Here is a 27,649-nt window from a genome sequence, read left to right on the forward strand (position 1 = left end):
CCCGCCCCGGTGTTTTGTAGCGATGCCTTTCCTGTTCATCTGCTCTCGTTTCGGGCCATGAGCCACAGGGGTGGAAGTGGCCCCTCGCCATATACTCGGATATTTGCCCCTGCATCCTCCCAGGGTGCAGAAGTTGTTGTTACCTGCCTGGGTTTGGTGTTAGGTAGTGCCTGGCAGGCATGGAGCACTCTAACTGTACTGGTTGTTTCTTTTTGAAGCTCATCTTTTTCCTAGTAAAAAGAGATTGATAAATCTATTTTCATCATTACCTTAAACAATTCCTCTGCAGGAACCTTTTTTACCCAATTTCCTATGTCTTTTGCTTATAATTGCCTGGATACTTGGGTCTGTGCTGCCCTGTGCCAGGAGTCCTGAGGCTGGTTAACACTCAAGGTGAGATCTCCTCTGTTCCTCCTTCAGCTGCATCCCCCTTCCTTGAGGAGACAGTAGATTTTGGGGAGGTTAAATGATGAAAGCTCAGGTGATTCTTCCTGAGCAAAGTAAGAGGTTAGAGAGAGGGATTTGCTGAACTCTGCATTCCTATAACATGAAACAGGTTGGGAGAGAAGGAAGGATAATAATTTCTTAGCCGTCAGTCAACCATCACATCATGGTCTCCTTTGGAGCACCTGCCAGCTCCTGCTGCTAGGTGCTGTGGAGAGGTGCAGAAATACAGGGGCAGTAGAAAACTCAGGACATAGTCAACTTAAATTTAAAAATTTCCTCTGGAAAAATTTCTTCTGCATTGTTTGTTTGGATTGGGGTTGGGAATGGCAGGAGTGGAGAATGGGAAAGGGACAGGGATTGCTTTTATTGCATCAATAATGTCATTTATTCCATAGCCAACTCTTGAAAACCAGTTCTAATCCCCACACAAATCCCTCTGCAGCAACAACAGCAAATCTGCCAGTTCTCCTAATCAAACGCTGATCATCACTGTGGGCCAGAAACCTCAGAGGGAGCAAAGCCAAGGTAAAAGGGTCAGGATCTGGGGGAGGGGGCACTCTGCAGCCCAATGCAACCAAATCGGCTCCGACTCTGTGATTCAGTGGGCAGATGGGTCAGGGCCAGAGACACTACGGGGCCAATATTTTTCTTTCTTCCCCACAAAGTGTTCAGGGGCAGACAGTGGGGTCCTGAAGAAGTAGAGAGATCGTTTTCCTTGGACTATTTAGGAGAAATGTGACCACAGATAAGAACCGGAGCTTCAAAATGTTGTCATTCATTCTGTGTTCCTTCCCTTTCTCTACCCAGAAAAGAAGTGATCGGCTGGAGAGCCCTGGTTTGGGTGGTCACCTGTCTCTGGTCCTGGCTGCCACAAATAAAAAGGTTGTTGGTGCCCTCAGTATCTCTGCTGGAGGGTTTTCCTCTGGTCCCCGTTACCGATTACTGGAGCACAGAGGAAAGGGAGGGAGATGTTTTCATGGAAATCTGTACCTCAACCGTCTTGGCAGCCAAACCTGAAACAGCTCCGAGTCTTTTGCCCCCAACTTCATGTTTATGGTCAATCTGAACCTCCACCTGTGATCACCACATGCGTCCTCTGCAAGACTGCAGTAAATTAAAGCACAACAGGGAATTTTAAGAAATACATCCTCTTCCTTCTTGGAGTCAGGTTACATCGACCTCCGAACATCTGGACACAGTGTCTCAGGGCTCCCGGAGGTTCTGCCGTATTAAAGGTTCATCTGCCTTTGTTAAATTCCCGGCCTTTTCCCTTCCTTGTTGCCTCCTCTTGATTCAGCATTGCTTTCAGTGTGCCTGGCCGTCTATGTAATTGGTATTTTATGTTCAGTATGTAAAACACACCATGGAATTTTAGTTATCTCTTGCCATGGGTAAACACAGAGCCATAACCCATTGCCATTTACTGTGCTCATGGGAGAAATCTAAAATAAAATACACTCCTATTTTTTCAAAATCCTAAATTCCTTCTAAGCTACTGGTTACCAACCTCCTAGAAGACTGAAATATGATGTTCATTTTTTTAAAAAAAAAAAGCTATTCCTTAGCATTCCCTAGGTCACAAAAATGCATTTGTTGGTATGATGCCCCTTTGCTTTGAATTTCCTTTGCCTGATCTCCGGGTTGCTCTGACAGGCAGGCTCTAATCACCACGTCCTGGTAATTGAAGTGAAGAGTGCAGAGGTGGTACAAGCAGGTCCTGCTGCCTCTGACCGCTGGGTTTTGTTGAAAGTCCAGAGCACGAGGGAGATGCAGAAGCCATCAGGAGGCTGTGTGGGAGCTGCGGTCGCTGATCCTGTGGTGGTTCCTTTTCAGAAGATAAAGCTGAACTCCAGCATCTCGTGGAAGTCACCCCATCCTCACCTCCGGGGAGCAGCACATCTCGGCTCACCCCCAAAGCACCACTACCCTTTAGTTGTTGTGCAGAGATCAACGCCCAGAAGGAAAATGCAACTCCAGCTTTTTGCTTTCTGCCTTTCAGGCATAGGCCTCAAGGTTTTAAAGACTTACATATGTGTTTCACTTGATGTGCTCTGAGTATTCCCATTGAAGTTAACTAAATGGATAAGACTTTGCAGGATTAAAGCCAAATGAGTCCTCACCCACCATGCTGGGAAGTCTTGTTGAAGTGGGTCACTGGAGGGAAAGGAGGAGGAGTCAGTAACGAACTTGCCCCTTTCATTTTATGCTTCTATTTATTTAAAGGATATTTTTTCTAAGACAGCTTGGGGGGAGAAAAGAAAAAAAAAAAGCCCCAGGCTGTGGTGTAACCACCACAGTCAGATGTTGTCATGACTACTAAACAAGAAACCTAATTTATAAAATGAGGAAAAACATATGAATGTGAAATAAAAGAGAAAAAAAGAGAGAGACGATCTTAAAATATTAACTATGATGTGGAGAAAAATATAAACAGACACAGTTAGGAAATTCCATAAGGAATATGACTTGTTTAATATTAAACATAAAGGAAAAGATTATGAGACTCCAAAGAGTGCCAAATGAAATACTCCACACACATGCACTCCTGTGATAAGAGTCCTTGCGGTGGTTCTCCTTGGCTGCTTGGGCAGTCAGTGCTCTCGGCTCTGTGCTGGTGGAGATGCCCTGGTTGGAGGATGCCTTGGGGATGTCCCTGGTGGTTCTGCTGCTTCTTTCTTGGTGGTGCTTTGCCTCCCTTGCAGTATTGGCACAGCATCTGAGTGCAAACTTCCATCCCATCCATGACACCCGAAATAATCTCTACTTTTATTTAAAATATCAGTAAGTTGGGGAAAGTAATTGAGTTTGGGGATGCAGAGGGATTTGTCTGAATGGATCAGGCCAGGAATGGCTCTGATGTTCCTTAAGCCACAAGTTCATTGTCTTCCAAAGCTGAGGTTGCTGCAGGGAAGGGGCTGAGAGCATCCCTGTAGTGTGTCCCCAGTGGGGTCTGCTCCTGCCTCTGTAGGTGCTGTGTCACACTGCTGCTCTTCCTGCCTCTCTCGCCGTCTAGCCTCTCCTGAGTTTGGAAAGCCCATGGAGATCCTGAAAACATTAGAGAAGTCCCAGGTGTTCATGATGTGAACATGAACACTCATGAGCTCACAGGGTAACAACAGCTCCTTGTGCAGGGCAGGGTCAAAACAGGGAACCCTGAGGGTCTTCAGGACCAGGCTCACCCACAAGACACCTCCGAGCAGGTAGCACAGGGCCCCCTTGGAGCTCGCTGGGTCTGTGCAAATACCTTGTGTTGTGTTGGGCTCATCTGTTTTCTGGTGACAGTGCCCTGATGTGGCCCAGGGACCCATGACCACCAGCACCATGACAGCAGTGGTGCCGCCACAAGACGCCAGAAAGGAGCTGCTCCAACCACAACTGCCAATAAGTGAGTCCTGGGAAATACCTATGTGGTATCTCGGGTGGAAAATCCTGGGCAGAGCTGTAATTTACTGCTTCGTTAAACTTCCCTCAGTCATGTCTGAGCTGTTCATGTATCTGTCACGCAGAGATTTCAAGGCTAAAATTGGGCGTTGGGAGATTAATGCCTTGTGGCACGTCCTGTGCTCCATCATGTAATTTTGCAGTGGTGGGGCTGGCTGCTCGCGTTGGACCCAGCTCTCTGGCACTCGCTTGTAAACATTTTGGTTTACAGAAACCTTAAGGGTTCCTTCTCACTGTCAGAAGAAATTAAGCTACAAAGCCGTACTAAAACTACCCGAAACAATGTCAGACTGAAGTCCATAGCGTGAAGGTCCGAGATGCAGATGCCCACCCAACCCAGGCCCTTCCAGGGGCGTGGACCAGATTTTCTCCTTGCAGAGCCCATCTGGCACATGTGAGCAGCGCGATTCCTCCCCCTCCCACGCTGCTCGAACCTGGCGCCGGCCGCTCGCCCGCAGCCACGTTGCCAAAGCACTAATCGTGAGGTTGACGGTGCAGAAAAACTGGACCAGCAGAGCTCCTGCATCTTTTCCCAGCTCTCTGCATCTTCTTCCAGCTCCGCTGGCGTGCAGCAGGCTGAGAGCGTTCAGTTCCCTGGTCCTTCTGATCGCTACCGTTTCAAATGCCGCCTGGCCAGTGCCAAGCAAGTTCTGGGCTCTGTGTCTTATTCCCCCTCTTCTGTCTTAATGTCGCACTAGTGTCACCTGCCTCAGAAAAGCTCATTATTCCCCTTCGCTAGATGAGGCTGTTTGAATCACAGAACCAGGCAACGCTGAATTTTTGCGCTCTCCTGCTGTTGATAAATGTAATTTGCTGGTGAATAATGAGTAACCTTTGAAAATCAGCCCCATGGCTGATGTTGATGCACTTGGGTTTTGCTGAATGAGTCACACGCTCGCTTTGGAGCGTAGGAACTTACTCACGGACAGGCAGCTGTATTTCATCCTCTGCTAGAGATTATTTTGAGCTGGAAATCTTCAAGCCCCGTGCAGTTTTTTTCCAAGAGTGCATCTCTTCTTGATAACAACGCAGCTGCCATTAGGTTCTTGTCAGTGCAAGGGCTCATTGCAGCGCTGTGCCGCCAGCAGTAAGGCTGTCTGGTGACGGCTCTTCCTGGAATATTCTGATATACATATATTTTCATTCCTCTTCCAAGGTTCATCTCATATGTAAGCGATCAGTGCAGCAGCATGAGCAGGGATCTCCTTGCAGCTGTGACCTTGAAAGTGGGTGGCATTTTCAGTTTCCTCTCCTGCATCCTCCGGGATCTACATTTCATGTGATCCCATCCGACATAGGCCAAATCTGGGCTGGGAAAAGTAGTATGATACTACCAGGAAATACCCACTGCACTAACCTCTTTATGGTTGAGATCTTCAAAGCTCCCTGTAGGAGACAGGCTCCTCAGGCAGCTTTTGAAACCGTAATATGCCGTGTGTGCAGGCAGCTACCTATTAGATAAATTGCATAAAGTTTATTCTTTTGCAGATATCCCTTCAGAGCACCTTAGCTTTTCTGTCTTCCTCTGCAAACCTAAATGCAGGGCTTTAGCTTCTTTTAAATGTTTGCATTAATATCTAGTGCTAAATGGATGTGATCAGGTCCTGTATTGGAGGTTTATTTCAGTTTTCTACAGGCAAATAGATGTGCGCACAAGTGCACAGATAAAATAAAATCCCCCCCCCAGCGAGGCTGAACCATCCCAGCCCTCCTGGGTTCTGCACGTCCCTCCCCGGCTCCATCCCACCAACCGTCCTCAGGCATGGTTTGATCCCGTGTACAAGGAACTGCTCGGGGAGGGGAGGGCAAGAGCTGAAAGTTCTCCTTTTTTGATCATTTCATAATTTACACCTCATTCCCATTGTAACCTAAATTACAAGCAAGGCGCCCCAACACTGAAAAGAAACTGCTGCAGATGGCAGCATAAAAATGTGTTCTTTAACACGTTTTGTGTTTTCTTAAGCATATCTGTTTTTGCCCAACATACATTTCATTTGCTATTTACTTAAGTCCCCGCCACTGACAGCTTGGGGATTGCTAAGCTACCATCTGGGATGTAAGTAAAATGTCTTTTTTTTCTTCTTCTTTTGGCCTTGGAAAATTTAACAAAGGCTTTATGTCCACCAGTTGGGCATTTCATATTTTAAATATGCAGTGCAGCATGTCAGCAAGCTGGCTGGATACATCATATATTTGTCACAATTTTCAACCCATTTTCTAATAGAGTGGAGGGAACAGCTCAGGCTGAGTGCAGCGGGGAGCAGCCGGTGCTTTGCTGCCTGCCACAGAGGCTCTTTGCGATGGAGATGCTAAGGCTCAGTAACTGTTCTGCACTTTCTTCAGGTTTCTCATATTTTTTTATTTATTTATTTAACATAGCATTTCTACTAAAATTTTTACATTTAGTACTTCATTTTTTATCCCTGAGGCTTTTGCAGGCTCTCTTTATTAAAATCAAATGGTAACCAGCCCCAAATACGGCACCAGATTATTTTTTCTCGGTGCGTTTTCACGCCACAACTGTTTCCTATTTCTCCTGAGCTTGCAGAAGACCTCAGCCGACAGCTCAGGTCCACACCCGTACGTGCATTAGCTCCGAACGTGCTGCGAGAGGTTGGTTTGGTGGAAAAATCCAGGTCATCCTGGATTTTGAAATACACCCAGCCTTGGCTTTCGGTGACACTGAGTAGCCAACCCAAGTTAAATATTTTACTGCAGATGTTGCTAAGAGCTTAGAGTTACTGAAATTATGTACTTTAATGAAGCAGAGAAAGTAGCTGCAGAAAGATATAAATCAGAGAAGCCACCAATGTTTTCCACCATAGTGTCAAGCTGATCAGATGTGACATCCCCTTTACTTTTTCCTTGCGTTTTCCTTATGCCTGCGGATGTGGTCATGTCCTTTCCTTTTAACTTTAAAAGGAAAAGATGAGTTTGAATCTGTGTTGGGATTGAAATGCCAGTGAATTTGGAGAGTGGAGTCCTGGTCCAGCTTTTGCAGCTGGCTGCTGTGTCTCCACAATTGGTCAAACCAAAACCTTGGATTTGAATTGTTTTGAAAGGGATTCGTAACACAGATCCCGTTTCCCTATGCCAGGGCTGTTTGAGATTTGAGGTACTCAGCCTGCCCATCTAAATTTATTCCAAAGAGCATTGTTTTCTCCATACTCTGCCTTTAATACCAATTTAATCCAAATTTTACCAAGACCTGGACAGATACTAGGCAAAAGCTTGCTATCAGAACAGACTTTTTCTGATGTTTTCTGCTTCTCTAATGGAGTTTGCTCTTATTTTGGCAATTGTTAGATATGTCTATTGTAGAAAAAGTGAATTTCAAAGGAGCCTGCAATGACTGTATGTGGAAGGGGAATTGAAGTATTTTCACCAGAAATATTTTAGCATTCCTTCAATCAAGGAATATAAACAGTTCCATGTGACTTCAGACTGATCCAGGATTGAGAGAGCAGAGTTTAATTCACATCATTTCTTGCAGAGGGAATTTTGAACCCACACGTCTCACAGTGAAGAATGTCCTAATTAGTAGAGAAAAGGATATTCTGGAAAAAGGGCTTTCACTTTCTGGTCTTAATACTGTTCTACTTTATTATTGATAGTTCAGTAATCATTTAGCATTTATTACAGTGGAGTTCCGTGCTTTGCCATGTAATTGGTGAGAGAGTTACTGATTTATGCATATTGACAGCCTATTCCAGATTGCAATTAAAACAGGATAGACCTCAAACAAGGATTATTTCTACTAGGGTGAAAAATGCTTTTGCTGACTACTTTTTTTCCTATACGTTAATATTAGGAGATAATGCTTGCTCTGAAGCAGAAATGGCAAATGAAATAGCGTCTGTGGTTTGACCAACTCATGAGTCAAACCACTGGTTTGTCCTTGCAGTGTCTTGCTCCTGCCGAAGCTGATGGGAAAGGCCCCGTGGAGCTGGTCTCAGTCCTCCAAACCCTGCCATGCGTCTAACCCTTGTACCTCTTGGGAAAGACCAAGGTGCCTAGCAAGGCATTCTTGATCCCTGCTGCTGTGTAATGCTGAAGAGCCATAATTGTACCACTTGAGTGACTTTCTACTTTATTTTTTGCACACGATTGAATTCAAAACACCACTGTGTGGAATATGGACCTAAGGTCCTCTCTTCAAGGAGCTGTACTCTATCAACATAAGGGCAGTATTTCCTCTGTTCAGGGCTTCCCACATCCTCGCATCATCTTAATTCATCCGCCTGACATTCCCTCCTAGTCTCCTGTCCACTAGAAGATGATCCATGTACTCCATAGCTCACCAGAGGCAGCTTCAGCAGCTCTCACAGGCTGTGGGCAAGACATCCAGCGGGCTCCTTGCGGAACCTTGCATTACATGTCACGACCGCCCCGGGTGGTTTCACGGGGATGACCCACCAGCCAGAGGTCCAGCGGCTCAGGACCATGCCACGACCACCCCGCGGTTTCCCACAGGGACACCCCGGCTGCCCCCGATGCGCTGCAGCCCACAGCACCGCAGGCATTTGTCTGCATCCGCTTCCAGAAGTGCATCCAGCCAACTGCACAAGCAGCCCGTGTAACTGTTTAGGTTTTTGACAGTTTTATAACCTTAAATTTGCACCTTATGGAAAACTATGACATTTAATGATTAATTGCCATGCTGGAATTTTTCTTATGATGTCTTAATATCCGAGTATGTAGCAGACCTCAGCAGAGAGGAAAAATAAAAGCCTGCAGCAAAATGCTCCCAGAACAACTTGACTAGGCAAGTATTGCCCAGTCCAACTAGTGCTGTCCAAAAGACATGGTTATATTTAGGATTATTTTTTTAAAGCTGTAATGCTCTTTACTAGGTGTCTAGCTCAAATTGGAAACCAGCTTGAAAGGAAGCTGTGAAACAGTTTTTTGTGGGTGCAGTCTTCAATCACTTTTCAGTAGAAAGTTGGTCTTGATATTACAAACTAGCTGCTGGTTGTTAACTGAAACAGGCAGGAGCTTGTCATTAAACACCACTGCTGTTGCACTCTAAGACCTTACTGCCATGCTAACAAGAAAAGAAAAATAATTTATCATTTTTTACAGTCAGATAACTGCTTTTAGCTTATTTGTCATTGATCTGCCTTATCTTGCGGCTGCCTGTCTCCACTGGTGACAGACCTGGCTTTGTAGCTGCTCCACATTGACATGCGAGTTGCCCCGTCACACGCGTCTGCCCCGGCCACAGAGGTTGGGAGCTGGGGGCAATCTGTGGTTTGGGGCTGTGCACGAGGACAGAGCAGCTGCTCGAGGGTCTGTAGCCTGACCTTGTCGCTGTTACTACAAAAGTATCAGGCACAGGATGGCAGTTCCACTTGTGAGTCACCTCTGGAAGCTCAGATTTGATGATGTCCCACAAACCAGATGGATGGTCTTTGAGCATCCTGGATCGGAACAGGGTTCCTGGGGAAGGTGCTCAGAGCTGGGTCTGGCCCATTTAGTATTTTGATGAATTCCCAAATTCTGATTGGAAAAAATCCTTTCCAACCTGCTCTCCTCATGGAGGAGACAAATGGAGGGCAGAGCCTGGCTTCCCTCCGGAGCTCTTTCCAAAATAACCCGTCTGGAGATACCACTGAAGCAGAGCACTTTTGCTGGACTTCAACTTTACATTTGCAATAAAACTATTTTTAATGAGTGGGATGGAGCTGGTTAGTGAAACACTTGGACTGTTAATAGATGTAGAAATTTTTTAATGTGCTGTTTGACTTTACTGATGAAATGAGCTAATCGGAATGAGTGCTGCTCTCGTGCCGAGTGAAGAAACCCAGGCATGCTCTGGAGGAACAATACTTTGGTTTTCCACATCACTCTTGTCCCGTGGATGGATCCTAAAGCATTTAGCAAAGAGCACGTTTGGAGCTCTGTGCTGGTGGTGGGACATGGCCGCTCCTCAGCGGTGTACCAGGGCTGCTGGGTCCCACGGGGATGCCGGGAAGGGCTGCAGTGCCCTGGTTGTAACAACCTGACTTGGAGTTTGGGTTGAGATCTTCTGCTTCCTGCTTCTCCCGGCTTCACAGAAAATTCCATGGTCTCTTTTATGACCATGAGTAATCAGGAACTTGGTTTTGCATCCTGTTTCAACGTCCACACAAGGCCCCATAATTACATGCTAATACAGTTTTCTCGGGACTGAATTGGGGCCAGATCCTGATCTCATGCTGATGCAAACCAAGGGGGTAGTTCACTGCAGTAGCTCTGTCTCTTCCTGCTCCTGATGGCAATAGTGCCTTTGGTGATGACCTGCCAAGTCTTCTGCTAATGGTTAAGGTTTTGAGTCACTGCCTCTTAGGTATTACCTGCTTTCAGGGCTGGTTTGGGTTAGCAGCTAGAATTGTTTCTGAGCTATCTCTGTACAACTTCAAAAGCTGAGGGTTGTAGAGAGGGTCTTCTCGCTCTTTTGCCACCCTCTTTTCATGTGCTGATATGTTCTCCATGGAGAATCTCTCTGTCCCAAACTTGGAGGACTTGGTCTTACCTGGACTTGCCTTCCTCACCTTAAACAGCATCTTCATCCAGGACATCTGCCACTGAAATCAACTTTTTGGAGCAAATTTGAGTAAAATGAGGAAGAAATTATCTAAAATTGGTCTTCTAATGTAGAATGCTGCTGAAAAGCTCATTGAGATTTGCTGCTCCATGAAAATGCTCTTTGGTCTTTAGTAAAGAAATAAATAAGGTGTTGAAAGTTTTTTGACAGTAAGTGTCTTTGTGACAGCTTACCCATTTAGGAAGTAACTTTACCATCAGGGATGGAAAGATGTTGATAATTCAGAGCAGAGTAGCAAAAAATTCCTTCCTTCTGTAAAATTATTCTTTCATTTTATATTGGTCCAACACTTACATAAGCAGTCCTTCGGCAGTTATTTAGCCAGTAATATATTAATGTGGAACACTGTAGCCTCTAGCAAAAGAGTCAACAGATCAAGCAACACCAAGAGGTATTTTACATAACAAAGCTGCAGAGCAGAATAAATGTGTCAAAGTCAGTAATTTGGAGACATATCTCAGCTCTGCAGGACAGGAGGAGTCCGCTTGTGTTTCAGACCCAAAGCGAGCAACCGATCCTAAATTCACACACAATGCTTCGGTAATCGAGTTAAACATAAAAAATTTCCTAGAGTAGGAATACTTACTACAACATCTTGGGCTACATGATAAATAAAAGAAGGTAAGTTTAACCCTTTCGGCACTGAACGTGTCTCTCACCCCCGTCCTGGGTGTTTCAGAAGGGGCAGCCTGCACAGAGCCGACGTCCGTCCGTGCTTGTGACCGCCCATTGCTGGAGGTCAAGTGGAGTGCTGAAGTGTGAGATTTGTTTATATATATACACACACACACACATATATAAAACCATAATCACTCCACTTTCACTCTCTTGCTTCTCTTTAAAATTTTTTCCATTGAAAATCTGGAAGTTGTGCTTATCCATAGAAACGCTCCACAGTCAAATCCCATAATCTGTGGGAACTGCAGTAGGTGGCTCATATAGCTACAAATTAAAAATGAGTATGGAGTGAGACATTTATATTGCTTCACATTTAGATCAAGAACAAATGTCGGGTGTATAACAGGAATGGAAAGGGTTTGGTTCTCTATTGCTTTAGCACAGTTCTGTTTGTAACTTTAGACCCGGTCTTAGATCGAGGATTGCAAAAGCCTTACAGTGCAATTTGTAATATGCCAAAATCTGACCTAGTTCAAGGACAAGTTTTAGTGAAGATTACTGCACGGTTGCATTTATGCATCTATACTTACTTTATTCCTCAATAGTTATTTTATTCCGCAATATTTCCATTATACATTTATAAACTATGGGGAGTCTCCATCTATATAAGTATTTATAAATAGTATAAATACTGACCTCTGCTTTTTAGGGATAAATATGGGTCTTTGTTAACATAGTTGTTCAAGCCGCCAGTCATAGTTGCTCAGGAAAACAAAAATCTGTATACAGCATGTGAATTATAAAATACTTTGAATTCTAGCTAATTCCCCTGGCTCTAAATGAATGATTCGCCAGTCCAATCTAACTAGAGGTGCACAGTGTGTGTGTGCAACTGTGCAATGAACAGCTCAAGGTTTATTATTTTCTTATTTCTGTATTAAATGTGGTAATAATATGTGGGTTCTCTCCTATCATCTTGTGGGAAGGAAATACTCAGCCTTTGCCTATGAAATCATGTTTTGAATACCAGACCTGGACTGGTTCCTGACTCCATGATATTCCCAGTGAGCTGGGTAGGTGCTTCTACCCCTCCTGGAAATTCAGAGCTGAGGTTGCTGAGGAGCGTTCATGTGTCCTGAGACCCCACAGCACATAGGGGATGGAGAAAGGGACTTGTATTTCTCTTGTGGGCTGCAGTTTGTATTGTGAATTAAGTTGAGATCACCTCATTGACTGTGTGTCCAAAAGTAAACCGAAGTCAAGCCACACTCTTCTTTCTCATCTTACTGTCACAACTGACTTTGTTCCTTTTGTTCCTTGTACTTCCAGTAGCTGTCTGAATTTCTGTGGGATTGACAAAACCATTTTATCTGCTGTCTAAAACAGATCAAGTGGACAGAGGTACTCATTTTCCTATGTATTTTTCTGCACTAAATAGCTCTGCAAAGCAGAGATGAAATCCTCATGCAAATACTTAATAAAAAAGTTAACAAGAGATTAGATTAATAATAGGGGAAAATTAAATGTTCTTGCTGTTGTCATTTAATGGGAATTTTTTGCTCGTGCCTACAATAACTTTTGGGAAAAACTACATATATAAGTATTTTTCAAACTGAAACCAGATGGGGGAATGATAACCTGTTTTTCTTTGTGGGAGGCTATGTTTTCATGGTACACAAGTAACTGGAGGCACATTAAAATCAAATTTGGCTTTTGAGGCTTGTCCTTCCTATCTCTTATAGGAAGGATCAACTTTTGATGTTATAAGTTTCAGGTCGTCCTAAGAGTAAGAGATTCTTTGGCGGCAGGGCCGTGGGTTTTAGAAGAGCGGATTTAACTGCTTAACCAAAACCAAAGCAATGTATGCCCCTTTGGAGAACACTGGTATTTTCTATTTAAAGATTCATCCCAGGCACAGATGGCACAGAGACTGTGGGCGATGAAATGTCCCCAACACAGCCGGTAGCGCTTGCGCTTTCAATTGCAATGGCACCAGCATGCCACCATCCGCCTTCCCCCCAGCCCAACTGCTGGGTGCCCAGAAGAAAACCAGAAAGATTTGTTTGCTGTGGCAAATTTCCCTTTCCCTTGGTGTCACCCGTACCACCAGGATTTGTCCCACTCTGCTCAAAGGCATGGTCTGGTTGGGTCATTTCTAAACTATCGCTTCTCTCTGGTTCCCACAGGGAGCTGAGCAGCCCGTATGCCTTTGCTCAAGCGTGGAAGATAAGGCTGGTTCAGACATTTCTCTCAGCTGGGCCCCTCACCATTAGCCCTGTGTAGCTGTGGAGTAGTGCTGTTGTCACGCACGGGATGGAAAAGGATGGGGACCAGATGGTCCTGCCGGTGCCGAATGCCACCGCTTTCCCTGGTAGCTCCAGAGAGCACAGCACACACGTTCTTGGGTGCTGACGTGGGCCCCTCCTCGCCTCTGCTCCTTCATAAGGATCCATAAAATCCATCTTAAAAGACTGATTTCCTCTTTCCTTGGTGACATGCAAAGTCCATTGAGGAGCGTTCTTAAGTTCTGGAGATCCAGTAGCAGGTCCATCAGGAGGAGGAGGTCTTTGCTGTCCTGAGCAGCTGAGCGGATTGTGTGTGGCTCTGGGAATCAGTGATGAGAAGGTCCATGCGGGACCCAGGTACTGCAGTTTTGACAGTGCGCAGATGAGCTGGACTCTTTTTTTTCTCCAGCTTTCGCTAGCACAGAGTGACTAAGCCATATAAATAACTATTTTGTGTGGAAGGGAAGAGGTTTACTTTTGTTTTTTTAACATCCTATTTTTTTTTTCATCGATACATTTGGTCTGTGTTTTATCTTGAAATGATTAGTGCCTTTTCCATGAAAGTTATCACTAATAAGTCACATCTCACATGGCTGTCACTATAATTAATACCAGTAACAAAGCAGGATGACCTAGTCCCAGGCAGGGGAGAGCTGGAGCGTACTTAGCTAAGTTAGATCCTTTCAAATCATCTGAGCCTGAGGAAATCTGTCCTAGGACTGGTAAAGAGCTGGTTGTTGAGATTCTGTCAGCATCAGTGATTATCTTAGAATGTAGGTGAAGTAATGAAAGAATGGAGAAGAGCTAATAAACTACCTGTCCTCTAAAGAGAGAAAAAGGGAAGAACCAGGACATTACAGAGCCACTACTGGAAAAATACTGTGAAAAAATGATGAAAAAGACCATTTCTAAATACCTCCAAAAAACAAGGGGGATAACTACAACAGTTGTGGTTTTGCCAAGAGCAGACCATGTAAAAGCAGTCGTCTTCCCTTCATTGACAAAACAAGGCTCATGAATAGAGGATAAACAATATATGCTTTTACTGAGGCTTTTGAAACTCTTTCACATAAAATCTCATAAACAACCCAGGAAAATGGGGTCTGTAAGAAGTAGGAAATACTGTCCAGCAAACAAAGCGGGTTGGAAAGTCTATTCAGCAGTTATCAATGGCTCACTGTCAGAGGGAAGGGGGCTTCTGCAGGGTCTATCTAGGGATATTCAGGGTTTTCATTAATGTTGTCTAATATTAGTAGACCACGCTCAGGTAGAGGCTATTGGCACACATGATGAATATTCAGAATAATCTTGGCAATGCTATCAAGTCAGCTGGGCTGTACTGTTGCAGAAAGGGCAGACATCCTACTGGAATCTATAAATTCTTTGTGCTCAGAGTATATAAATCCTTCCTGCTCTCTGCTGCTCGTAAGGCTAGAGCTAAAAGCTGTGGCTCAGTTTTGGGCATTCCCTTCAGGAAAGATACATCCCAGCTGGAGAAAATCCAGGGGACGGTGAGAATAAGCAGAGATCTAGAGACTGGATTCACAAGGCAGGGTTGGACCAACTGGGATCATTTAATCCCAACAAGAACATGACTGGGATTGAAGAGGCAGTGGACCAAGGACAGTTGTCACCTGTATGAAAGGCTGTTGCAGGTAGAACAGTCTTTGATGGCAGCGAGCAGAGAAGGGGTCATGAGATTAAATATTGGCAAGGAAGAGTCCAGCTAGATTTTAGGAATAATTTAAAGATGATGAAGCAGTGGAGCAGGTAGTCAGAAAGGCCAGGGACCTGGATCCATCACTCAACAAAGGCTTCTAGGAAGAGTTTAGACAAACATGATACGGTGCAGGTGGAGACGAATCTACCTTGGGGCAGCAGGAGAGACTGGACAGCTTCTTGTCTCTTCCAGCCCTCTGCTCCTATGTTTTTTTCTTTAAACAAAATATAGCTCTTCTGGGCACCCCAATTTTGGCTTTTCTGTGCCAGTGGCTTTATATCTGAAAGCTCCAGTGCTGCGTAGTGACTGTGTCCCTGTGCTTGGGCAGAGCCTGGAAGCTCCAACCAGCCCTTGGCCGTGTTTAAGAGTTTACAGCCCGTTGTTGTTCCTTCTGGACAAATATACAGTCTGCTACCCAGAATATGAGCTTCTCCTACCTACTGTATGTTTATAACAATCTGTGATTTAAAAAAATAAAAACCAGCCAAACAAAGAAGTCTAACCTGTAAAAAAGTTATGGGTGTAGGTGCCCGTTTTCTGACAGAGGGGTTTGGTAACAGTGCAGGGGACAGAAATGTAAGGAATAATTGTTTTTGGGCCTAGAACCAGGAAAACTACTTTTCCAAATTAATCCAGTGAGAGCCATGAATCCACAGTATTTCATATCACACTTCATAAAACTCCAGTCATAATCCATAAAACTGACATTATTAGATTAAAAACCTCAGTTCCTCCTATAAGGAGCTCGCTCATTAGACATGCTGTAGTTTTATAACCTTAAAGTTCCTACCCAATTACCATGATTAATACTGTGCTTTAATAAAAAATTTTTAAAAATCACCACAGGGGTTGATACCATCTGTTTGTTATAATTGTGCATTTAAATATTGTCCAGCAAGAGAATGACACTCAGTAAACACAAATCAAGACCAAGGGAGGGAGGGCACAGCCCATCCACTTCAGCTGAGGTCCAGAAGGTGGAGATATGGAGATACAGATGGGTTGTGATGGTGGCAGGAGCACAGAAGGGCCAAGCCTGGCACGGTGCAAACCTAAATTACTGAGATGTGTGCAACAAACTTCTGCTTCACACAGCCGATGGGGAAGGAGCAGCGATGCTCTCTGTGCTCTGCCAGACCAGCTCCCAGGGGGGGTTGGTGTCCTCGCCCCTAAACGTGGGTGTGAAGGAGGTCCAGCACCCACACACCTGCTTTGCACATGGGTGAAATAAGACCTTGGGAAGTTTGGTGGCTTAGCCCAAATCCTCAGCACCAGCGTCAGGCCAGCACACCATCAGTTCCCAGGGCGGGAGGTGATGACACAGGGTGTCCCTCCCCACGGCAGGGGGGTTGAAGCTGGATGAGCTTTAAGGTCCCTTCCAACCCAAACTGTTCAATGATTATATGATCAGAGATCTCTGCCCTCACTGCCCTGAGAAATTCATGTTAAATTAAACTTCCCACCAGGAACCAGCATGGCTCTGCTTTGCCAGAGCAGGGAGAGCAGGATGCAGAGACTTAGGAGGTTTCACACAGAAAAGGAAGGATTTAGGTAAATGTGCACTGCCTGCCAAGGCAAATACTAGTTTGGATCGCAAAGGATCCACTAACCCGGGGAGATGCTGCGCTTGCAGAAGACGCTGGTTGCTCAGAGGACAGAGCTTCGCCCTTGATGCTGTCAGGACACGTTGATCAAATAACACACACCCCGTGGAAAAACAGCCACGAAACCCTACGCGAGGACAGCCACCCGTCAGCCTGTTTGAAAAACTTATCTCTTTTCCTGCTAATTGACTTTGAAGCGGGAATTGCCTCCAGGTTTATTTTTGCAGAGCTGAGGGGTTCACGGTGCTCAGCCCCCTCGGGCAGGGCATCACACTAACCCGTGTCCAGGAGCACTCGCAGCGGCTGGCGTGAGCATCGAGGCTCGGTCAGAATAACTGAAGTTAAAAATGTGTCAGGTTCGTGATTCCACCCACAGACCAGAAAACGCCAAACTTGTATTATTTTTGAATCCCCTGATTTTTAAGGGCTGGTGGAAATAAGATATCTTGCTTCTGACTTCCAAGCAATAAAGAGAGGTGAATCACTACCAGAAAAAAAACTCCCGTGGACCACCCAGTCACTCTGTACAAAGCTGTAAAATGAGCCTCAGCAGAAGTGGCAAAGTGCAGAACTATTTTCTTAATATTACTGCAATTGCACGAGGCAAATCACATCAGAAAAGGATCAGAGTTTCCTAACAAAGTAGCAAAGTGAGAAGTGTGTTAATGAATACAAGCTGATTAATACGCATTGAACTAAATCACATTCGGGTCAAAGGGGGAACACCAAACCTTGAGTATAACATGTTATGTTCAAGGACCTAACGTGTGTATGTAATTCAGATTTTAAGTACTTTTTTCACCTCATAATTCTGGATAATTATCCAACTCAGGATAAAATAAGTTAATTTTTTAAACTATATAATAGTTAGGACTTTTGTTACTTACTGTAATTGGTCAGATCTCTCATTTTTTAAAGATTATGTGACTGTTACTGAAGAGTCCTGCTGGGTTTTGAAAACTGTAACTTGCAAATCACTGTATTTTAAAAAATGAAGCCAATCATATAAAATATGAAATGACATGGCTTTAACATTTATTTGTCATCATTTTTAATAAGCATACATCTTTTTAACAGAACACAGGCTGAATGTCCTCAAGCTGAAATTGTGCATGTGTTGTTGATATTTGCATTGTGGAATAGTATTTTGGGAGACCACCTCTTATTTTTGAGCGGGAGAGCAACACCACAGTGAACCTTTTTCAGGGGAGGAGAGAGCCCGCTGGCTGGGGGCACTCCAGGATAAACCATAGGGAGACTCCGGGGACCAGCCTTTGGGCACACAGGTATTTTGGGGGGACTTGTAATTAAGGTGTTGGATTCATAATTGGGAGATTTGGGTCCTATTTCAGGTTCTGCTGCAAAACTCCTTATGTGATCCTGAGTGAGTTTCTTTAAGGCAATATCCCCAGAGAGTGCTGCGGAAATAAGTAAGTGCCAAAATTCTTATGCTCTCTGCCTGTAACACAGCTGAAATGCATCCCAATTTTGATCTAACTTTTACCGGTATGTTTAAACTGATTTTTTTCAGGACAGGAACTGTCCTCTTACCATCTGGTTTGGCAAGTCCAAGTTAAACAGGTCCATGTTGCAATTGGAGCCTCCTTGTGTTACATGAGTATAACAAAATCCTGATACCAAGCCCCCAGGTAATGGCCAAAAGCCCTTGAAAACAAATTAAGCGTGCTGCTTATAAAGTAAGATGGTAGGCTTGTTTCCTTGTCCCCACCTGTATAGTTGGCACAGCCATGGAGATCTTGCTCTCAAACAAGCCCCAGCAGAGGTGAGAGACCTCTGAGTGAGGTCACGAGACACCTCTCTGAAAGCCAAGGGCAGCTTTAACAAATATGTAAAAAATATATAGCAGCATTCCTAAGACATCTCAGTATTTAGCCAAAGGCCTGTTACATGGTCTGTCTTGTGCTGTAGGAAGTTTTAGCCTGATAGTGGCTACGTGATATGTTAGACAGTGGAGGTGATATCTGCTGGTACTTCTCGGAGCTTCCATCGTCCTGGTCAGAGGCGAGCCTGCAAGGTTCACTAAGATTTCTTCTTTGCTTGGGATATAGCTTTTTGGTGTTTGTTGTGGGGGTTTTATGTATGTTGGAGAAAGTTTGGGATGGTCTCCAGCTCCCAAGGAGTCTTGTGTTTGACATGAGTTGGCTCTTCAGGGCAGCTAGGTTTCCTCCAGAGACCCGCTGTCCGTGGGTGCAACATGGGCTGGAAGAGCAGCGGAGAACTTCAGCTGTGCCTCTTGGGTCTGTGGTCGGTCCTTCAGCTTCTGCATCTCCTCAGGGTTTTCGAAAGATTCGTCACTTTTTCACTTAGAGGAGGAGACCCAGTGGCAGGGCAGGATCGTGGTCCACACAGCAGCTCCTCTGCCTGCGGCAGGATGCTGGGAGTGTTGTGGGTTTACACGTTCAGTCTTGAGCTGTCTTGAAAGTCTTCCTTGACCACATGTGCTAAAATTGTAAGTAAACAGTGCAGCGGAGGATAAAGTTCAGCTGTGTGAATGGGAGAAGTGTTCTTTAATAAAATAATAGTGGTGCCAATCAAGGTTACAGCTTTCAACCCAGCTGGAAGGTGGGGAAGTTCTCATTAGCTGGTCTGAAGGCTGAAAAATAAATGACTTTGTTACATCAGGGCATTATTTTTCGATGTGTAATAGATTAAGTCAGCTTTATAACCTTCATTTTTTATGGTTAAGGTGGCGAGACTACTTTCTTTTCTCTCCTTTTTTCCGCTTCTTTTGTTTTAACGTGTCTGAGGAACAGCTAGTTAATTAGGGCTGAATCCTAAGTAATGTGACTAATGGGAGAAGAATCCAAATCTGCCTCAAAACTCAAATAGTCCCAAACAAGCATCAGCTGCTTTTCTCTTCTTGTCTTTGTGTGCCTGGATTCCCATATTTTGTTTTATGCCAACATGCTAAATCGTGCCTGACACGTTCCTTTGTGACCACTGCGATGGCTGGGCGGCCCCGGGGAAACCCAGATGTGTCTTCACGGCCACCACCCCGGGGTTGGCTTTGTTCAACACGTCGTTTTGCTGGCACTGGAGCAAGTTCCTATGTCCATTCTGTGTCTGGTGCAAGTCTCAGTGTCAGCGACGTTGAGCTGGAAGCGATCCCTTCTCTCATGAAACGTGGAGCAATTAAAAGCTTCAAATGCTTTTGCTTAAAAACCCCTTTGTGTGTGAAAGCAAAGACGTTTGAGTCCATCGGTTCTCAGCATCCTTAGTGGTGTCAGTGCAGCGCGGGCTCCCGCCTTCCAAAGGTTAACGGGCAGATGGGATGAAATTGGACTGCATGACACGCAAGATGATGTGCCGTGGGTTAGGAACAGAGATGTCTGTGTGATGCAAGGAACTGCATATTTGGAAGGTGCTTATGTGCTGGGGGACTTGTGTGCCCTGGCTGGCAAGCACTAAGGTGATACCCCAGCGGCGAAGATAAACGTGGCGTTAAAACACAGTGGGAGGGGTCAGTCTGGTGGAGCATGAGAAATGTTGGTATTGCTGTACAAGGTCCTGGTGAGGCCCATCTTATACCCTCCGTTTGGTACTTGTCAGAACCCAGAAAGATGGACTGAGCTTTGCTTGGGCTGAGGGCAGGCAGGGAAGTCCTCTGGGAGAGGAGATCAGAGCAGTTTGGTGTGCTTTGAAGTATAAAAAAGGAGAAGGGATGTAACTGTACAAATAAAACAGCAGGGTCTGTGAACAGGTAAAATACTAGCCTAGAAAAAAATGAGGAAGTATAGGCCAGGCTTGAATAAATTTAGACTAGAAAAATAGAAATTAAAAACAACGGTTGTGAGGCAGCAGAAATTGCTCCGTGCATTCGGGTTTATCTGATGCTCTAAGGAAAGGCTCTGGCTGGGGGTTGGCAGGCGCCTTGAGCAGGGACGTACCTGCACCTTCCCCATGGCTGACGTGGGGACATGCTGAGGAGGTGACATCTTAGAGCTGCAGAGTGAAACCCTGTGCTGCTGATTCATGAACAAGGTTAAACCAGCAGTGCCCAGAGATGAGCACTGGATGCTTGTTAGGACTTGCTGGAGAAGAGCAAAAAGTTGCCTCATATTTTCTAGTCATTGTAAGAGTAAGACAAAAAATATCATGTGCCTACAAAAAGCCTTTCCCAATGTGTGCAGATATTTATGGAGACTCCTCCAAAGGCTCACAGATTTTTCCACTTTCTCTGCCTTACACATGCAAGACATTCTCCTAAATGGCCAATAAAAGCTAAAATTAAAAAAAAAAAAAAAAGGCGCCTCTTAAGAAATACACACTTCTATATTTAATGCTGCTCTTTAATTAGAAGTTCCAATATTTCCTCCTGAAGGGTTTCAGGAACATTGCTGTCACAGATACATCGGCATAAGCAGGAAGCAGACGATTCCCCAGGGGCCAAACCATTGCGCCGTCACCGGGAGCACTATGGAAATCAAGTCACACTATACCCTGGCTGATCTTTCTCCTGCTGAAAGCAAGGGCCGAGCTCACGTTGCAAGCTGGTGGGGTACATTTGGGCTGTAGCCTGGGCAGGGAGGGAATGGTTTGCCATCACTGCTGCAATCACGGAAAATCCGCAAAGAATGTGCTGAGGTGTGAAAATCCATCCAGTTTTTCCTTCACTGCGCTTTTCTGTTGTCATTTAACATGCAACACCCTCTGCTGCCTTCTTTCCTGTTTAGGTGCTTCTGATACTAAGTGGAAACCTGAGTTTCCTCAACTGGCTGACCATCGTGCCCAGCATCGCCTGCTTCGATGATGCCAGCCTGGGCTTCCTCTTCAGCTCCCGGCCAGGAGGGGTGAAAGAGCGGGTGGTGCAGATGCGGCTCAAAGATGCAGCCAGGGAGCAGCTTCCCCTGGGTGAGTTATTCCCATAAGACGGGAGAAGTTTCACCAAGGTGTGTTTGGTGTGCTTATCTCAAAAGCCATCACCTTCTCCTGGAGCAAACCTGGGAGTGCAGGGAGGTGACTGCCCCTGCGTGGTCTCCTCGGTGGGTTGGAGGGTGCCTGTGCCGTGGGGGCTGGGTCTGCGTGAGCACCCCGCTCTCCTGGTTTAGTTACTGGATATGAGGTTGGTCTTCCAGAAAGAATCAAATTGATTGTTGATCTGTTGTGGGTCCACCAACTCTTTTGCAAACTGGGAAAGAGACCTGGCTGCTGGGAAAGTGGCTGTTCGGTGTCCTGCTTGGAGAAGGTGAGAGGATCAACAGCTTGGGCAGCGTGGGCACTGTCCCGGCAGGGAGCGAGTTCCCCAGGGCAGGGAAGAGCTGAACTGATGTTCATATCGTGAATATGGAAAAGCAAATAAAAGGGGTTTGTAACTAAACAAAAGGGATGAACGTGGCTGATGTTTCCTTCTGAATTTCCTTCTGAAGGGAGTTTTCGAGCAGCCCTGTTCTAGAAGATCGCTTGCACAAGCCACACTGGGATATTTTTCATGGGACTGCAGAACAGATGTAAAGTTGTGTTTGTAACATTTTTATAAACCGCATATAAGCAACAAATTGCCTATAATATCAACAACAATCGCAGATGCTTATTTTTAAATACACTAAACATCTGTCAGAAGAATGAAAAATGTCAACAAGATGCAGCATCTGTCTCCAGTCTTTTCTCATCTACCAAAAGCACAGCTTATTAACCAGAAGCGTTAGTTCCAGCAAGGCTAATGCAGTTTCATTAAACTTTCTGTGTCTCCTATCTTATATATTTTGCTGGAAGAAATCTTTAACAGCTTTTCCCCTCCGGTAACTTTGCTTAGAGGCTGTGAGAGCCTAGAGCTCTCCTACCATCTGTATTTTTGCATCCAGTCCCAAGCAACACTCAAGTTGCACCTTCCTTTCTGGAGGAGAAGCCAAAGGGCGCCTGTTCGCTATGGCACGTGGTGAGTCACCGTGAGGGGGAGGTGGATCCTTATTTTTGAGGAACTCGCTTCTCTTCTGTGATCTTCTCCAGAAAACCTTACTGAACCAGGGTGCCCAAGCAAGAACCATCCGTACATACCATTGCTCTGGAGTGTAGTTGTGTCCCTGTTCTGGGCTTTTAAAAAGGGGCAGTCCATAAGTAAAGGGTAGGGTATCTGTAATATTCTGGGTGAATTTGGATTTCTGCATGTTTTTTCTGCTAACAAAGCAGAGCCTGTTGAGCTGGTGCTGACAGGCTGTGTGGCAAGAGGCTTGAAGGAGCCCTCACCCCTGGGTCACCAGAGCAGAAGACAGGATGGTACCAAGCCCTTCCCAGCTCGTGACAGAATTTTACAAGACTCTGGCCCCATCCTTGAAGTGTGGGTGTGTGTAATTCCTACCGAGACCTCGAATTCCCATTGCTAGTGCTCAGCCTCTGCCTGCTGGATCCAGATCCCATTGGCTCGTGTCCCATGCTCCTTCCCCAATTTTCTCTCCATCCTTGCCACATAGATTTTTTTTTTCCTTGAGTTAAACCCATTTCTCTATGACTGAGTAGCTGTGACCCCAAGGGCATGATGACGATCAGCACCTGCTGAAGGCCGAGCAGGCTGTGTGGCTGTAAACTGTGACCCTGTGGAGGGCTCTGCATCTGTACCTGCTCTTTAATTACAGGCTAGGAAGTTCAGCCCATCTAAAAGACAAAAAAACGCCCAGCAGACTCATAGTGCTCTTGCAGCAACACAGGGGGCGAGGGGAGGCATCTCAGCGAGCTCCTTCCCAAATCAAATGATTCTCCAGAAATGTTCTCAGACTAAACAATTATTAATAGCTTCTGAGAGAGGTTCAAATAAACATCCCTCTCCTGCAGAGATAAGGGGAAAGCTACATGCAATTGCTTTGAATCTGATCCTTGGGCTGTTAATGTTAAATAAATTTAAAACGGCCATAAGGGTAGGAACCCCTCAGAGGTCACGTCTGCTTATTTGTCTGGTTGCAGTAGATGTCTCCTCCGGCTGAAATCCCGCACAGCCCTGCGCTGCTCCTGCAAACTGAACACCAAAGTGCTGGTGAAGCAACACACGGCTCATGCATAAGCGATAAGCAGTAGAGATTTTGCAAAAGGAAAATGAGGTTTGAAGGGAGGTAGTGAGTGAGATGGTGCAAAAGGCAAGAAATAAGTCTGGGTGGTGAGAGGAGGAGGAGGCAGCCCCGGGCAGGAACAGAGCGGCAGGGAGCTGGAGGCACTCCACACACGGCTTACAAACTAGGAGGGCAATTCTGAGCAAGTTGCAAGTGCCAGCTGTGTTTTTTCCCCTGTATTAAAGCAATGATTAATCTTACATTTTAGACATTTTTCTTTTTAGCCCTTTCTCAGACTATTTAGAGACAGGCAGATCTCTGGAGCGATAGTGTATGGCCCTTGGCAAGGTCAGGTTGATTACGGTGGAGCATTTGTCAGCCCCAGCTCGAGAGCAGCTTTGAGCACCCAGGCAGGGGCCCAGCTGCTGGGGGATGGGGTCGGGCAGGGGTGCAGGGGGTGAAATCATCTTCTTCTGGTCTCCTTTTGTGTCCTGAACAGGCTGCTACGTCCGCAAAGTGGTGAACATCTCCTTCGGCCTCCTGATCGCTTATCTCAGCATCCCAGTTGTCCTAAACCTGCTCAATTCCAGACAAGTCATGAACACGTCATTCAACCCTCTCAGAATAGTGAACACCTACGGAGCCTTTGGGAGGTACCTGTATTTTAATGGCACATCCTATAGCTCTGCTTCTCTCTGTGTGTCTTAAACCTAAATACAAATCATCCCAGTAGTCAGTAGACTTGGAATATCTGTTTATGAGAGGGAAGAAGAAAAGGAGCAGGTTTCTTTCCCACTGAATTACATTTTGTTTTCTTTCAGCCGCTTTTAGTTTGCTCATTGTATGGATATAGCAAATGTAATAGCAGAATGAAAATACCCATAAGAGAGAGTTCATCCAGCGGATAGTCTTCACCATCACCAGCCCACTATATTTACATGAACTTCTCTTCCCCTGCATGCATTTGCTCTCCCTCATGTAAATATTCGCATAAGCTATTGGGTAGCAGATTTTAGGCCAACTGAAGGAAGTGCTTTTTCCAACGAGTGACTTGGGGAATTCATTGCTACAGGAAACTGTGGAGACAAAAGTATAAATGGCCTCAAAAAAGAACAAGACAGATTGAGAGGACAGGCCCAGCAGCGGTCTGGCTGCTGCCTTCAGCTCAGGAAATCCCGCTTATGGCTGCAAGGTGGGACTGGATGAGGGAAGCATCTCCAGCTGTGTTTGCAACCAGGCTGGTTTATAAACATGAGTCTGGGTTTTCTGGGGACAGCTCACCAGGCTTAGGTCAGACTAGGCTGGGCTCACCATAACTGTTCTTGTGTGCTGTCCCTCCCAGCCTCTTCCTGACCAGGATGACTGAGAAAATGCTGAAAAACAGGGTTTCATCAAAATAACTTGCCCCAGGGGCAACAACAGAGCCAGTCTTTTCTGCATGGACTTCTGGCTTTGCCACCACCTTGCCGTGGTGGCCGTGGGGTGTTCCCCAGAGGTCTGAGCCTGGGCATGGGATGGGCAGCTCTGGGGTAGTGGGCTCTGGACAAGGTCCCACAGGAGAAGCCAACAGTAATTAAATAAGTTTTATAAAAGGCAAAGCAGGTTGGCTGTTGAGAGGGCTGGCACAGCAGATGGTGACGGAAAGGAGCAGGTCCACTGTGAACATTGCAGAGGAAACCTGGAGCACATCAAATTAATATGATGTTTTTCCCAGTTTTTCAAATAGCAGAAACTTCTGTGGAAGGAAAAAAGTTAGAAAAAAAAATTATTAGAAATATCAACGCTAGTTGTGGAAAATACTGAAGTTTCTTCTTTTTTTGAGAGAGAGGGAGAAATAACCCCTGAACCTCTTTGAAGGTTGGAGTGGTGAAGCTACAGGAGATTGTTTTCTTTGGGTTGTTGTTCTTTTTCTTCTTCAGTCTATGGTATCTGTTTCAACAGTTACCAGAACCTAAAGAGCATGTGATGAAATGCTGCTGTAATATGTTTGTAATTCCAGCCTATGTAAACCAATAAAAAGAGGATTGCAGCTTATAATGAATATACGATTATGTGAAACTTGACATATTTTGAATCACACAGTAGGAACATACTTTTATTAGTAATTTGGTGTCCCTGATTTACAGTGTGTTTCTAACCATTGGGCAGCTGGCCACGGCTCATAACTCAGCCCAGTGTATAATATGGAACTTGGCTGGAGAATCCAGAAATCTATTAAATGTAGGTAACAATTATAAGCAGAGACGTACAGTATTCCTTGGGTTGTAAGCATCTATCACTGGAAGCCACCAGGGGAGAAGGTGGAGGCTGTGTGTTTCCAAACTTTCGGTTTCTTGGGTTGGAGGAGGAAGGACCAAAGTAGTAAAAAATTAAAAGGGTGTTGGGAGCTGGACAGCTTTGATAGGCAGAGTTACGCGGTTATGTGTTCGTTATGGAAAGCAGCTCTCCAGTGGAGGAGAGCGTCACTGACAGGTCATTGAGAACTTGATGATGGTGTTTTCACGTGGGCTTTCTGTGGCCTGAAGGGTTTGCCGTCCCCCCTGCTCTATCACCTTGCTGTGCAGAGAGAGTCCAGCCAAGCAGCAAAGGCTGCTGTGACCTGCCAGAAATATGGGGTGCTCTTTAACCAAGTTTCTGTTCATCAACTGGATATGGGGGGGCTTTTTTGTTTTCATTTTCTGCTTTTTAGTTTGCATTGGCTTACCTGTTCCCTCCTCCTCCTCTTGCTGAGTAATAGCTCCATGAGACCTGTTTTCCAGCTGGGATGGTGAAATGTTTGGGCATGTAGAGCCAGCTGTTAGTGGTGCCCAAGAGTCAGCTCCTGGGGGTGCTCCATATGGGTCCAGCTGCCTCCCCACAGCTCAGGCAGCTATAGCCAGTTAAGCTGGGCTCACTGCAAGCCTAGCCTGCCCTTTGCCTTGGCCAAGGCTCAAACCGGAGCTCAGCACCCTGTGTCCAGCGGAGAGAGCCGGGCTCACAAAGGGGACACTAGAGTGGTCCCGGCTGGAAGCTGCTCTGCTGATCCCACAGCTGGAGGTCTCAGGGACAAACCTTCGAAACGCAGAGGCAGGATTTCTGTGCACAATCACCTGTGAAACTTCCCCTGCAGATAATATTGGTGGCCGTGCTGTTAGAACATCCACACATGCCAGTTACAAGCCTGTATTTTTCTACATGGCACATGCTAAAAATCTGGAGATGGAGCTGTTTTGTGACCATCCTTCATCTCCACTTTCTCCTGTCAACCAGGAGCTTGTAGTCGGAGAGCTCTTGTATCATGGGAGCCATCAAAGTAACAGAAACAAAGGTTTTCTTCAGAAATGTGGGACAGAGAAGTTGGTGCAGGTTGAAGATGCCTGTGTGGGACTTGGGAGACACACGTATTCTCTCAATGTCTTGTTCAAGAGTTAGGCTCTCATTTAGGAAGACAGACCAATCTATTTCAGTAGGAATCACTTTTTTGGGCTGTGGTCCTTCCTTGGACTAGCATGACTGCAGTGTGATAGAGGGGAGGGTGGGAGGACGTGAAACTCGGAGTTTTCCATCTTTGCTGCTGGAGAGAGAAAAATCTGTCGGATAGACAGCTTCTCTGTAGCTTGACCCACCAGTGTCCATCTATACCCTGAGGAGGCCGATGAGGTAGTTGTTGTGTTGACTCTCGAGAACCATCATTTTACGTGGCCTCAGACAGATAACAATATCGTGTTGTGTCCCGCAGCATTACCAAGGAGAGAACAGAAGTTATTCTTCAGGGGACATCTAGCCTGGATCCCAATGACCCCGCTGCTGTCTGGGAGGAGTATGACTTCAAATGCAAGCCCGGAGACTTGAAGAGGAGGCCATGCTTTATCACCCCCTACCACTACCGCCTGGACTGGCTTATGTGGTTCGCTGCCTTCCAGGTACGTGCCTTTGGGTGACCAGGAAAAACAATTTATATGAATTTACTA

The 27,649-nt window shown here is 45.6% G+C and overlaps 1 protein-coding gene across 1 annotated transcript in view; it reads left to right on the plus strand.

The window, feature by feature from the left end:
* Window positions 1-27,649, plus strand: part of LMF1 (lipase maturation factor 1) — a 193,596-nt gene that overhangs the window by 142,799 nt on the left and 23,148 nt on the right. The window contains exons 5-7 of the mRNA XM_026858874.1: window positions 21,396-21,573; window positions 24,199-24,352; window positions 27,418-27,601. Coding sequence (XP_026714675.1) covers window positions 21,396-21,573; window positions 24,199-24,352; window positions 27,418-27,601 — 516 coding nt within the window. The remainder of the gene's footprint in view (window positions 1-21,395; window positions 21,574-24,198; window positions 24,353-27,417; window positions 27,602-27,649) is intronic.

Source organism: Athene cunicularia (genome assembly GCF_003259725.1).
Source record: "Athene cunicularia isolate RWA chromosome 14 unlocalized genomic scaffold, athCun1 chr14_part1, whole genome shotgun sequence".
Classification (NCBI taxonomy): Eukaryota; Metazoa; Chordata; class Aves; order Strigiformes; family Strigidae; genus Athene; species Athene cunicularia.